A 14651-nucleotide genomic window follows, 5' to 3' on the forward strand; every position below is an offset into this window, starting at 1 on the left:
GTATGTGGGAGCGGGAGGAAGCACAATGTGTCAGAAGCTGAGAGACTGGTGAGAGGGATCACTGAGCAGGAGGGGCCTGGTGTGAGATGAGCTGAAGAGAGTCTAAGTGAGCTTGATAGCCTTGTGTTGGGAGATACGACTTGCCTCTGAAAAAAATTATCAGTGACCACTGAAGATTAAACCATTGACAAATAGATGAGACTGGTGTTTAGAAAAGGAACCACCTTACTTAGTAGATGTGCGAGAGGCAATCACAGGTTGACTTATATTCCAAAGTTTTTTTTTTTTGGCCAGTCCTGGGCCTTGGACTCAGGGCCTGAGCACTGTCCCTGGCTTCTTCCCGCTCAAGGCTAGCACTCTGCCACTTGAGCCACAGCGCCGCTTCTGGCCGTTTTCTGTATATGTGGTGCTGGGGAATCGAACCTAGGGCCTCGTGTATCCGAGGCAGGCACTCTTGCCACTAGGCTATATCCCCAGCCCCTATATTCCAAAGTTTTAAACCCTCTTGACATATGCACTTGCTTGAAAAATGTTTTCTGTATCCCTGCGCTTAGAGTACAGAATATTTTCATCCGAGTATATGCTTTAGGAAGAAGGAAGGAGAATAAGAATTGCAGGAAATTAGTGTATATGGCCCTTCCTAGAAAATACCATTCCTATTTTCCAGACAAGCAAAACTGATTCTTTGTTAAAGAACTCTCAGATAAGGGCAAGCTGTCATTCCACCAATTGCTAGGGTCTCACTGGTCCTGTTAGTCAGGATACTTTCTTGAAGTTTTCTCCACATTGTTGCAATGTGTGTGGGCCTCTGAAGCTGCTTAGAGATGCTCTGCTAATAGGTTGAGACTACAGAATACCCAGGAGCCCAAAAGAGAGCACTTTTTCCAAGGTCAGATTTGATAGTGAATGACTAAGTCCAGTATTTGAATATCAGGTCTGTTTGGCTTCTCCTCTTTCCAGTAATCCATACTTTGCTATAAGTGAAGAAGAAACTATGGGAAATGAAAGGTCTAAGGGGTGGTTAATAAGTCATTAAAATAGGTAATATTCCCCCCGCAACTCCCCATGCACGTCTTCAAGGAAGAAAATGAGTGAGTTTAAGAGAGCTGGTCAGTGAAAGTACCTTAGATCAGCTGCCTGAGGGCCATAAAAATCAAAGTAAATTCTTTAACGCTCACTGATGACCAGAGGCTTCAAACTGAGTCAGACCCTTGAAAGGGTTTATATCACTGTTTCAACCCAACTGTCTCTTACTAAGAAATCCTGTGTGCAATTGTTTGTTGCTGAGAGGCTCTCACTGATTTGTTTCTCTGGACAGAGGGCATGTTACTTCAAGATGGTACTTCAGACCATTTAAGGTGACTGATACTCAAATTCAGGCAGACTCTAGCTAAGCAAGACTTCATATTTATTGTGCAGATGAACAACCTGATCTTGGGGAACGTAAAGTAGAACTAGGAATTTGCATACTTGTTGAAAGTATCCCCTCCTAGAGAGGACGCTTTTTAGATGCGGCCGTACAATTGCTAGTGATTCAGGCCAAAAAAACTCAAAAGGGTTTCCTAAGTGGGAATTCCTAAAGCAGTTTTGATTGGCTGTGCTGGAACCACACTCTGTTCCTGTAGCGATTGCTTCAATTCCTCCCAAAGTCTTCCCTTTGCTCTAGCATTCTTTCATAGCGAATGACAAAAGGAGGCAAATGTTACCTTCACTCTATTTGTAGACTCTGTCTGTTTGCCTTGTACAACTATGTCTAATTAAAAAAAATAAAGTCTAGTTATTTCTTTAAAAATACAGACTTCTGATGGGCGAAGATCATCAGCCCCTCTTTAGGATCAAGGGACTAGAGTTGTTTTTGGGAAGATGAGGCAGGATAAACTAGAGGCATGAAAAACAGAGGTAACAAGTGTACAGAGACTACACTTATGAGAAATGGTTACAGGCCAAGCCTTTTATGTTGACTTAAAAAAATCCTAGCCTTATTAAAAATATCTAATTTAAACGTATTGCCCTGGCAAAATGACCCAAGAGCCATTGATTGCCTAAAGCTGTCTTAAAATTCAGTAGGGTACCAGCCTACAAAAGCCAGTGTACCTAAAAGGTAACCAGGAAAATATTAGATTTCACTAGAATTCAGGCCTGGGTTAAGTTTCTTTAACCAGTCTGTACAGAAAGTTACAGGTAGCCCAGCAGGAGGTGTGACATTCTATTGGAGCCACTGGGAAACACTGCTGCCTGCTGCCACCACATCCTCTGCCCATCCCATTGGGTTGAGACCAAGGAAGGCCTGACAGTCATCTGGAAGAATCTATATCTTCATCCTGAGCCACCCCTACTGTGGTAAAAGCAGACAGGACTCCATCACACGCAGCTGATTCCTGCTGAAAAGCTGCTTTGGATCTGCTGAAACTAAGATTTTGGGGGGACATTCTTCCTGTGGTAACCTTCTCACTCCTCTAAGTTGACTGAAGTTGACCAGCTCTATTAAAAAAATTAGAAAGCACGTGTGGCAGACTAGAGAGTCACTCCCAGACAATGCTTGGGGTGGGAAATGTGTCCAAGTATATTAGTGTGTCCAAATGTGTCCAAGTATATATTAATCCAGATGGATTAGGATGTGACCTCAAAAAAAGGAGAGATGTAACTGAGGTATGCCAGTTACCTAGGTAACTGGATGGAGATTTAAACAGGTCAAAATACCTACAGTCCTCCTGGGGTTAGACCTCACAGATAACCTGTTTCTTTCTGGGTGCAAGCTTAAGAGCAGCAGTCCCATCCAACTGGCTTTGGGCTCATCCTTGCTCTCCCCAGCAGCTTGTGGGTGGAGTCACTTTAAAGTCCAGGCAAAACTAAGCTCTCCAACAGAGAAATCAATGATTTGATTTTTATGTACAAGAAAAAAATGGGGGAATGTAATAGGGAGGTCAGATCTGGTCAGTGCCATCATTAACTGTGGAGGGGCGTCAGATTGACTCCAGGTCAGATTAGAGCAGAAGCCAACTCCATCTTCACTAAGATCTCCCCAACCCTATCCAGGGAAGTTCCCCTTCACTGTGATAAGATTGTGTAAACTGATTGACCACCTGAAGCATGGAAGTTTCAAGGAACGTTCAGGTTAAACCTGTGCCCTCCTATGAGTAGGTGTATCCACCTGCATCATGTGAGCCCCACCAAATCCATGCATCAATTCTAACTAGAATGACAGGTTGGTTCAAACAGATACTGTGAGACAGACTGTAACTCCATTGGCCACCTGCGTGTTACCTGGCATACTCTGTAAGTGTTGTAACCTCATTGGCCACCTGCGTGTGACAGGCTTGACCATGTGGTGTTTGCCTTTATAACCCGACCCTGAGTGTGGCCCTGGGCGCGCGGTTCCAGCTCCCGAGTCTGGGCCATGACCCTGGACAGTCAGTATACCTTTTATTTCCCCAATAAATCCATCTTTTTACTTGAAAAAAAATACAGACTTCTGGTTTGTTCTGGAAGATCAATGCCTTAGAAGAAGGGAGTTGAGATTCCCATAGGCCAACAGTGGACTGAGGCTGAAAGGGGAAATGACTTCTATACTTCAACCATGAAATCCCTGCTGTGCCACTACTGGCACGTGGATTGGTGACTATCCTCTGTACTTGGTGAGACTCTGGCTCATGCGGTGCTGCCACAGTGCTAATGGGCTATGGGACAGACGTGAGAAGGCCATGCTGTTCTCTTCCTAGGCTCCATCATTATGGGGAAAGCCTTGAAGTCCTTCATTGCTAATTCTTTGTCTAGAGAGCTATCACGCAGGGTGTGGCACTGCCAAGGACTCACTTTTGGTTTTATGGGCAGGATACCCACATGATTGAAGACTGCAGTTAGAGAGAAAAGAAAAATAATATTCTACAGAACAACTGCTATGGTCCACAGGAGTCATCTTTTGGCTCCTATACAGACATCCTGGGAATGAGGCTAGGTGCCAGCTCTAAGACTACAAGTAGTTTGATCATTAAAAGTAAATTCCACTTTAATTTTTACTTCTATCAAGATGGTGGAATACTCTGAACAATCCCACCACTGCTGAACATGTAAGAAAGACTCCTCTGATGCCCAAAACAAAGTGAGTAGAAGAATCCAGGAAAGCAAATGCATGTCAATGATATCTTTAACCCAAGGAATATCTGCTTATTTCTGGAAATCTTGAATTTCCATTTTTATGACTGAGTAACAGTTATAGATGATCAAGCCTAGAGACCAAGATGAGGAATCTAGAGTAGAGACCTGAACAAACTGGAAATCCAAAGTATTGTTCAAATTAGCTAGAGGTATAGAAGTTTAAAAAGTAGAAAAAGTAGGGCTAATTGAAAAGGGAAAAATGATAGCATTTTATTATTAACAAACAAAATTAATATAAGTAGGGTAAAATAATCTTGGTGAAATATACAGTCAAAATATGAAATATATGGTTCATAGGCAAACATAGTAAATATAAAGATAAAGACAGGCTGAAAGCAAAAGGGTAATAGACACTAGGGAAAACCTAACATTCTTATATGAGATGAAAGTGATGTGAAGCAAAATGTACTATTAGGGCCTTACGTAAAGATAAAGATACAATTCACCTAGAAAATAAATAAATATGGTATTAGAACTAGGAAATTGAAAGGGAATACCAAAATTGAGAGACACAGGGTAAAAAAAGAAAAACAATGACAAAAGCAATACTTGCAAAACTGTTTGGTGTAAGTGAACTGAACACCTCATGGGGGGAAAGGGAAAGGGGGAGGAGGGAGAGGGGATATGAGGGAAGAGGTAACAAACAGTACAAGTAATGTATCCAATGCCTAACGTATGAAACTGTAACCTCTGTGTACATCAGTTTGATAATAAAAATTTGAAAAAAAAGAAAATAAATAAATATCCTAATATCGAATAACATGGTCTCGAAACATATAAGCAAAAAATGGACAATTCTTCAAAAAATTTACAAAACTATTAGCAGAATAAGTATAGTTTAAGACCTTAGCTTAGTATTAAGAGGTTAATTAGATAAAAAATAGAAAGCAGAATAGTTCAATAGTCAATTTATATTTAGTGAACAGAAGTATACTTTCTCTAAAAATAAATTGCAGAATTCATATTCTCTTTAAGTACACATGATTTGTGTACAAAAAAGAGCAAATACATTAGGCTAAAGAAAGCATTTGAAAAATTGAAATAATATAGAATATATTATGGGACAACAATAAGATTATGTTACAAGTCAAGAATATAAAACTGCCAGAATATACTCATATACTCAGAAATACAAACAAGAACATCTTTGAATTAATCCACAGATCATAAAAGAATCATAGTAGAAATCAGGATATATTTTGAACTTACAACAACACACTGAACATCAAAACTGTAGCCAGTGACAATAGCAACAGAAAGGTTTATTCATTCACCTCATTTTGCAAGGTAGTAAAATATTAATATCAAAATCACATTAGAGATACTACAAATACAGTATAGGTTGATTTTACTTAAGCATTTGTATTTTAAAATCCTAAAGAAAGTGACAGAAAGGTGAATAGAATAATGTATAAAAAGGGTACATCATAAATAAGCAAGGCTTATCCTGGGAAAATGAGAATGGTTTAACTTGAAATCCACCATAATGACCTAGAATATTAAAGGGAGAAAGATAATATGATCTTATCTATGGATGTAAAAACATGGATGAAATTCAATATTTATTCAAAATAAACTCTCCTAACAAACTAGCAAGAAAGAAATATTCTTAATATGATAAAGATGATCTGTAAAAGCCTCTTAAACATCATGTTTAATGGTAAGATGTTAAAAAAGCATTCCACTTGAGATTAAGCACAAAACAAGACTTTGACTACTTCTATTAAGTTTAATAAAGAAAGTCAAGGCAAAGGAGTAAAAGGGGGGAAAGAAATAAAAAGGAACCAAAAGAAAAAGTCTCAAATGTATTATTTTCAGGGAATGTTATCATTACATAGAAATACCAGAGTAGGTATGAAAAAACTATTCAAGTTAATGAGTTCAGTAATTTTTCACAATGCAATTAATCAGCATACAAAGGTCAGTTGTATTTTCTTCTCATTTAAGCCAAAACAACTAAAATTGCATTTAAAATATTACATCTAGGAAAAGTGCAGAATTAGAGGCATGGTATCAAGACAATAATCAAGACAGTGTGCAATTGATCAATGAAGGAACAGAGATCAATGGAAGTAGCTCAGGGCTCAGAAATAGATTTACACAAACACAGCCAACTGGCTTTGGCGAAGGAGCAAAGACCATATGATAAAGAAAAGAATTATTTTCAAAGGGTACAAAACTCTATATCCAAATGCAAAACAGGCATCTAGACAAAGCTCAACCTTGAGCTCTTCATAAAAACTAATTCAAAATGGATAACAGTCCTAAATGTAAAATGCAAATTTATAGAACTCCTAGAAGAAAGCATCAGAGAAAATCTATGACCTTTGATTTGGTAATGATTTGGTAGCTATAAAAGTAATAAGCACAACACATGAAAGAATTGGTAAGCTGGACTTCACTTCAATTAAAATTTTCTGCTCTGCAAAAGAGATTGTGAAAAGAATAAGAAGACAAGTCACAGTCTGGGAATCGCTTTGCAAAAGATACCTTAAAAGGGGCTGTTTCCCAAAATACACAAAGAACTCTTAAAAATTCAAGAAGGAAGCAACACAATAAAAAGAATTTAAAAATATCTTATGAAAGAAGATATACAGATGGAAAATTAGCATTTGAAAAGATACTCTAGGGGTTGGGGATGTGGCTTAGTGGAAGAACACTTGCCTAGCATGCATGAAGTCCTGTGTTCAATCCTCAGGACTTCCTGGAACAAACTGAGATTGAAGACTATGTAAAGGAATTAGATGAATAAGACCAAAAAAACTACAAAGAAAATATAAATGGAATATGCAAAATCTTTGGGACATCTTCAAACATTTTTCCTATGCATTACGGATATGGAAGAAGAGGTACACAATAAAGGCATAGAAAATGTTCTGAAGAAATTAGTGGAAGCTGGGCACTGTTGAAGCATGCTTGTAGTCTTAGCTATTTGGGAGGTGGAATTATGGAGGACTGCATTTTGAGGACAGCTCAGAGAGCAAAGTCTGCTAGGCTTACTCTACACAATTACTAGCAAAAAGCAGGTCAGTAAGTTTGGCACAGGTGGTAGAGCACTGGCTTAGGAAGCATGAGGCCCTGAGTTTAATCACCACTCATGCTCCCTGCCTCCAAAAAAGAAAAGCAGAAAATAGGTCGTCCAGGTAAAAGATGGTTTTGGAACACCAAACAGGAAAGATCAGAAAGGAAATACCCCTAGATATCTAGTTAAAATACTAAATATATAAAATAAAGAAAAAAATATGAAGGCTGAAAGACACAAGTGACATTGAAAGGAAAACCCATTAAAATAACAGTAAATTTTCCAGCACAAGTTCTAAATGCAAGGAGGTATGGAATGATAAACTTCAAGCCCTGAAAAAAAAAAACTTAGATTAATGTGTCCAGCAAAGTTAATGCCTCATAATTGAAGGAGAGATAAAAAAAACTTTCCATAACAATCAAAAAAATTAAACAATTCAAAACCACTAAGCTAGCACTGTGGAAGATAATTAAAGAAATCTTATACACAGAAAAGGAAAAGAAACATAAAGAAATTATAATAAGGAATAAATCTTTCCCTGGGTGCCAGTGGCTCAGGCCTGTAATCCTAGCTACTCAGGAGGCTGAGATCTGAGGATCACAGTTCAAAGCCAGCCTCGGCAGGAAAGTCCATGAGACTCTTATCTCCAATTAACCACCGATAAACCGGAAGTGGCGCCGTGGCTCAAAGTGGTAGAGCACTAGTCTTGAGCTGAAGAGCTCAGGAACAGTGCCCAGAGTTCTAAGCCCCATGACTGACCAAAAAAAAAAAAAAAAAAGAATAACTCCTCCTAGATGAGTCCGTAGGTAGACTTGCATCCAACTCCAGGGTGACTGGGATGTTAGAATCTAATAATCTAGTTATAAGCTAAAACTATATGAACAGTAGAGGAAAGGTGAGAAGTTCAAAAGAAGATGAAATCAGGTTCTTAGAACAACAACAACCAAAAGATGGGCAAGAAGCATTTTTTCCCCATTGTTCAAGCAATGAAATGTGTTAGGTCATTCCAAAAATCACCGCAGGCTGATTTTTGTGTGATAGGAATTTAAAAGAGGAGTCAAACACTTAAAAACTGCAATAATATAATAATATATAATATAATGCTAAACAGGCATATGCAAGTGTAGGGTGTTATGAAGTCATAACATTTATGAAGTCATAAATGTTTTCTTTTATCATAGGAAATTTATTATATGGAGATAGGGAATATTTTACACTTTCATGGAAACAAGAGAAAACTTTACCTATTATTTATTTACTTGACTGGGGATCAAACTTTAAGGGCTCATAGATTCTAAACACGTATCACCTACCATCAAGCCCCAGCCCCAGCTCTATTTCACCTTTTTCAAGAGTAAATCTGTCTCCTTTCAGCTTTTTTAAATTCTTAGAGCTACTATATTTTTCCTTTGAATGTCTCACATTGGGAGATGAATATTTATCTTTAAAGAATGAAATCCTGTTATTTGCAGAAACATAGAACTGTGGATCATCAATGTGAAATGAAATAAGCCAAACTCAGAAAGACAAAGTGCATGTTTCTCTCATATGTGGACTCTAGATTTATATTTTTAAAGACATGAAACTCAAAGCAGGGACTATTTGGGGGAGACAAAGGGAAACAGCAGGAGTGAAAAGAGAGGATCAAAGAGGGTAAAGGTCATGAAGATGGTCAAGGTACACTGTATACACATATGAAAGGTAATTTCATAATGAGCCACATGCCAGTGTCTCACATCTGTAACCCTAGCTACTCAAAAGGCTGAGATCTGAGGATGGAGGTTTGAAGCCAGCCTGGGCAGAAAAGTCTGTGGGACTCGTTTCCAAGTAACCACCCAAAACCTGGAAGTGAGCTGCCACTCATGTGGTAGAGCACTGACATTGAGTGAAAAAGCTAAGTAAGGGATAGCACCTAGCCCCTGAGTTTAAGCCCCAGTATTGGCATAAACACACACACGCATTTCGGGTAGTTATTTTCTATGTTTATTATTCTGCTGCTTTCTATTTAGTTTTAATTTCTGGTGAGAATGTATTTATAAGAACTCATACATAAGATTTATTCAAAATTATGAAAATTTTATTCCTGACAATTTATTAGAATATTTTACCAACATTGCTGGCTGGGGAATCAAACCCAGAGCCTGTGCGTGCTAGGCACTTTGCCACTGAGTTAGATAGGTATCCCAAGAAGTATTTTCTAATAATTTGTTAGAGTTTTCTTTTAAATCTGAATGTCATTTCTGTGTTTTTAAAATGGTATTAGCCTTCTTGAGTGACTGAAGAAAGGCAACCAGACATGACAATTATTTTCTATTTCCCATTCCCTTTATTTCTTTGCAAATTGTTTTGTTTTGTCTGTTCAACTTTTAACACATCAGTACTAATTGGTGCTGAAAGCTTTCCAGTAATTAAAATCAAAACTCTTTCTCATTTGTGCTTTGATAAATTATTTACTGTAAATATGATGCATGTAGTTTTTTGTTGTTTACACTAGATACACTATTCAAATTCTATTCCATTACTGATTTTTTGACGTTTTTATTTATTTATTTATTTCTGAATAATTATTTATTGTCAAAGTGATGTACAAAGGGGTTACAGTTTTATATGTAAGGCAGTGGGTACATTTCTTGCACAATTTGTTACCTCCTCCCTCATTTCCCCCCTCTTTCCTCCTCCTTTCTCTCTTTCTTATTTCTCTCATTCTTATTTGCCTTTTGGGAAAGTGTCTCACTATGTAACCCATGCTGTTTTTTTTTTTTTTTTTTTGCTAGTCCTGGGGTTTGAACTCAGGGCCTGAGCACGATCCCTGGTTTCTTTTTGCTCAAGGACAGCACTCTACCACTTGAGCCACAGTGTCACTCTGGCTTTTTCTGTTTATGTTGTGCTGAGAAATCGAACCCAGGGCTTCATGCATGAAAAGCAAGCACTCTACCACCAAGCCACATTTCCAGCCCAGCCCATGTTGATTTTGGACTAACAAACGTCATCCCTCCTTCCAAACACTGGTCTTACAGATGTGCATCATCATGTCAGGTCAGGTTCCTTATTTATCTTAATATCAACCTTATTTTCCTCCCACAAACCAATACTTAATTTTTTGTTTTAATGAAAAAAAAATCAATGTTGCCTGCTAGTCTATTTTTCAAAATCTTCCAACAACTCTATATATTGATGTTATTCTTCTATTTTATTGGAATCTACGTCTCATAAAGTGAAATGATGTCTCTTCTTTTAATAGATCATATATATCAACATTATTAATACATGTTCTCTTTTATTGGTATATAATAGTTGTACAAAATAATAGGATTTGTTATGAAAAATTATTTGCTTACTTTCAAATGATTGCCTAGAATAGTAAACAAGCATTTAGTTGATATAAAAAGGAGTTCATCATATCCTGAACGGTATTTGGCCTTTGGTTTGTAGCTCTTATTATCAAAAGAGCCATTATTCGTGAGTTTCTCATTACTTTCTAATCGTTTATGGTGGGTACATCCTCAAATTTTGTGAGACCCTTTGTACTGTGTATCTTAGGTTATTTGACTGATTGGATATTTTCTATCAAGTGGAAAGCTTTTGATTCATATAAAAAAAACGAGCAAATATACATGCTCTTGGAAGAGAAAAACAACTATTCTGCAGGAATATTCATTAATCCATTTGAAAGGCAAATTGCCTAATTGGCTAAAAAAAAAAATCTCTGAAAATAATTCTCACTGCTTTAGGTTCTCAGAAAGAGTAGGTGTAAAATCAACCAGTAGGGATATGTGTACTCAGCCCTCATCTATCCCATGAAAGCATTTCTGGGTAGGAAGATCATTCTTATTTTTATTGGTTACTGCTTGGAGGTCTAAGAACAAGTGTTGAACATGATTTCTACCACATGGTCTCAGGAGAGCAAGGAGAACAAGGCCCTTTCAACCCTGTTGGCCATCTCCTCGTATTCACTGTAACGGGGTCTCACCAAATTCCTGTCCTCTTTCTCTATACTACATACTGTTTTCTTACAGCCACACTCACATAAAACACTCAGGACAAGTCTCAGGCTCAGAGGCTAAAATTAGATGCATAAGCAAAGTGACCGAAGGTGCATTGTATATATCCCTAACCACAGGGCATGGTAATTTCGTCATTTCATGAAATGATTTTTCAGAATCACTCAACTTTTTTGGTAGTAATTCTGACTTTCCTGTACTGAATTTAATCTTAGGCAGCCTGGTATCTGATCATTTCCAGGCTTTTTAATTCTGTTCCTAATCATGGAAAAAATAGAAAAATAGGCAGTACCTTATACACATGTTTGATCATGAAATGTATACTTGTTTAGGTTTTGCATAAAGGAAATAATGCACTGAGACAGAAGGTGAGGAAAACATTAACAAAGAGAATTGTGCCCGAGTGTTGCAAAGGCCAGGAAAAGCTTGGTGCTAATTTCCACTTTTTATTTTTTAAGCTAATTTTTGGTAATAGCTCATGAATATGTAGGAATATCATGAATATCTAAGACTCTCAAGAGTCAGAAATTTTCCAATCATAATACTAATATAGTTGAAAGTTACCTTGCAATGTCTCATCTGCACAAAAATTTAAGTTTTAGATGTATCTGTGTACCAAAAGTATCAAGATGGAACTTTACAATGAAATGACAACTGGTTTCCTAACTAATTTTATTGTATATTTTCCAAATCAATAACTTATGTATCATAGAATTTATGCATTCATTTAAGGTAGTAAAAGCACTGTCATACAAATACTGTTAATTGTAGTCCTTGCTGAAATGATTTAAATATATCTATGAATGAGTAAATTTTGATAAGCCTTATTGAAGATAGGATTAGCTTTAAATGATCAAATATGTTAATAAGCATAAAATAAGATCCAAATTGCTTATGTGCTGTGATCAAGAACTATTACTGAGTATTAACTCTACAGATCCAAGTACTGTCTACTTCTGACCATAGGTAAGACAAACATTGTCAAACATATATTAAGAAGTGGTATGTTCCCCTGACATGGCGTCTGACGTTCCAGTTAAGCTCTGCCATATGAATCCAGGAGTGAGAGACACCCACACATACTAGAATATAAAAAAATAACCCATAAATAGCAAAAAATACCTTACATCCCTCCTTGCTAAGTTCCTAGCTTTAATAAGCAGAGATAAAAAAAAATCAACCAGTTTTATCTGATTCTAGCCTCCCATATAGCTCATTTTCTTCGGGATGTAAATGAATCTATATTGTAGTCAAGGTAAACTAAGCCATATTGTCTAGAATGGCCATAAAAATTTTTCGATAGCTTGTACATCTAAGGAATAGATTGCTTCAGAAGAGTGACATGAAAGTGATTAAATGTTACCTTTTTAAATAATCCCTGACTAGATGTGAAAATACCATTTTTTAAAATCCAGGTAGAGGATTTATCTTTATCACCTGCCAGATGTAGAAGCAACTTTCATAAAACTGAGAGCTTGCCCTCAAAGTTCTAACTCTGTGTTTACCTGGATTTAAGAACATCAGGTAAATCCTTGGAACCAATGGAAACTTCCTCAGATAAAGGTCTTGAGAAGATTGAGACTGAGCCACATGCATCATATCTTCATCAGACTTGGGTGGCTACAGCTCCCTCTAACAGCAATTCTCCAGCTGCAGCTTACACCATTCATGTGAAGGGCTTCTTAAAATATAGCCTGTTTTATTATGGGTGCTGGTGGCTCATGCTTGTAATCCTAGCTACTCAGAGATCTAAGGATCAAGGGTCGCCATTGGAAGCAATCTGGGGCAAAGGAAGTGGCTCAAGTGGTAGAGAACCAGCCTTCAGCAAAAAGAAAAAAAAGCCCTAAGGGACAGATGCAGGCCCTGAGTTCAGGTTCCAATATTGGCACAAAAAATACGTGTGTGTGTGTGTGTGTGTGTGTGTGTGTGTGTGTGTCACCTAGGAGCAATTAGTTGGTGAATGTCTCTAGTGCCAGAATCCAAAAGCCAGAGCTATTTCTTTATTAAGTTTAAGGACATGGAGGGAAAGCAAGAATGAATTCTAAATTTTATTTACAATAATAGCTGGCTTTTATTACGTACTTACTGGTTCAGAGAAAGAGAGGGATAGAGAGGGAAAGAGAGAGAGAGAAAGATTGTCTAATGTTCTGTGTTTTGAATGTTCACATTGTCAAGTCTTGCACCTTCAGTGAATAACCAGTCATCTGAGCAATCATTTGCCTCAAAGCAACTATTCTACTAAAATCAACCCTTAGCTTGCATTCTAATTGGGAAAGTTCTAAGTATTATTTTTATGAACAACTGATGCACAAGAAGCATACTTCCCCTTTCTCTTACTGTGTCTTTCTGCTCCAAATCAAAGCCAAAAGCCAAGTAACCAAAAGAATACTTCCTAAGAAACACAAGACCATTTGATTCATAAACATGAAGTGGGAATGTAAAATAAAAGACAAATTTCTGAAGATTCAGCTCTAATAAAAATGGAGTCATTCAATCATAGAAAAGATTATGGACCGTTATCACCATTTTGAGTTATTTCTTATATTTCCTTCTTCTGTTCATTTTCTTTAGTTTGCTCTTTGGAAAAAAGTAATAGTCTTTTGAGGTTTATCAGTTAGAAGGTTATAATAAAAAAAATGAAAAGCACCATAATTCTTAGAGTGGCCAAATCTTTGAGAAAAGTTGCTGCGAAATGGAAAAAGACAAAGCAGGACTCAGGTCTGCTTGCTTGATAGTACACATTTAGCATCTTTTTGAAACCACAGTGGGTTTTTCATTCAGAATTAAGGAGTTTTATAAAGATACTACTCTTACCCTCATCCTTCCATTTCTTACTGCTGGTCCATCTTCTGCCAATCTCAACACGTACAAATCCATTTTGTATTCCCTTCCTCCACGGATGCTGAATCCAAATCCTTTTGCTCCTTTCTCCATGTCCACAGTGAAGTAATCAAAATCCTTTGGGTAGGAGAGAAAATAGAATAAGCAATCGATTTCAACTGGAGAAGCTGTTACGATCATTTTCTCTGTTCTCTGTCCCTCTCCTAGTTAATGTGCTCCAAGTGACATGATGTTGTGAGAAGAGGCAATCTGAATTCACAAATAAAAAAATACAACAAACTATTTCAAAGATTTGAGCAGATCGGAGCCTTTAAATGTGGTCAGTAATAGTATCACTGTGTACTTCATGCTGGTCTTCCTCAGCTTACTTAATACATGGAATTATTACATAAAAGCCCGAATGATTTTCCCTTACTGCTGTGAACTCCATAATTAGGTCAGTTGTGTGTGTGTGTGTGTGTGTGTGTGTGTGTGTGTGTGAATTACAGAGTTACATAAAGTGAAATTTAACAGGGTCTGTCTCTATCTCTCCATTGCATAAAATACTGACTATCAAATTGGATTGCACAAAATCAGTTTCTCTTTTCCTTTTTTTTTTTTTTTTTTTTTGGCCAGTTCTGGGGCTTGGACTC

At 37.2% G+C, this 14651-nt stretch overlaps 1 protein-coding gene across 13 annotated transcripts in view; it reads right to left on the reverse strand.

Moving 5' to 3' along the window:
• The window catches only part of Magi2 (membrane associated guanylate kinase, WW and PDZ domain containing 2), a 1248503-nt gene that overhangs the window by 81551 nt on the left and 1152301 nt on the right, over positions 1–14651 (reverse strand). For all 13 annotated transcript variants that reach the window (XM_048339896.1, XM_048339895.1, XM_048339899.1 and 10 more), the window contains one exon: positions 13993–14136. In XM_048339896.1, the coding sequence (XP_048195853.1) occupies positions 13993–14136 (144 nt within the window). The remainder of the gene's footprint in view (positions 1–13992; positions 14137–14651) is intronic.

The sequence above is a fragment of the Perognathus longimembris genome, chromosome 2 (genome assembly GCF_023159225.1).
Source record: "Perognathus longimembris pacificus isolate PPM17 chromosome 2, ASM2315922v1, whole genome shotgun sequence".
Taxonomy (NCBI): domain Eukaryota; kingdom Metazoa; phylum Chordata; class Mammalia; order Rodentia; family Heteromyidae; genus Perognathus; species Perognathus longimembris.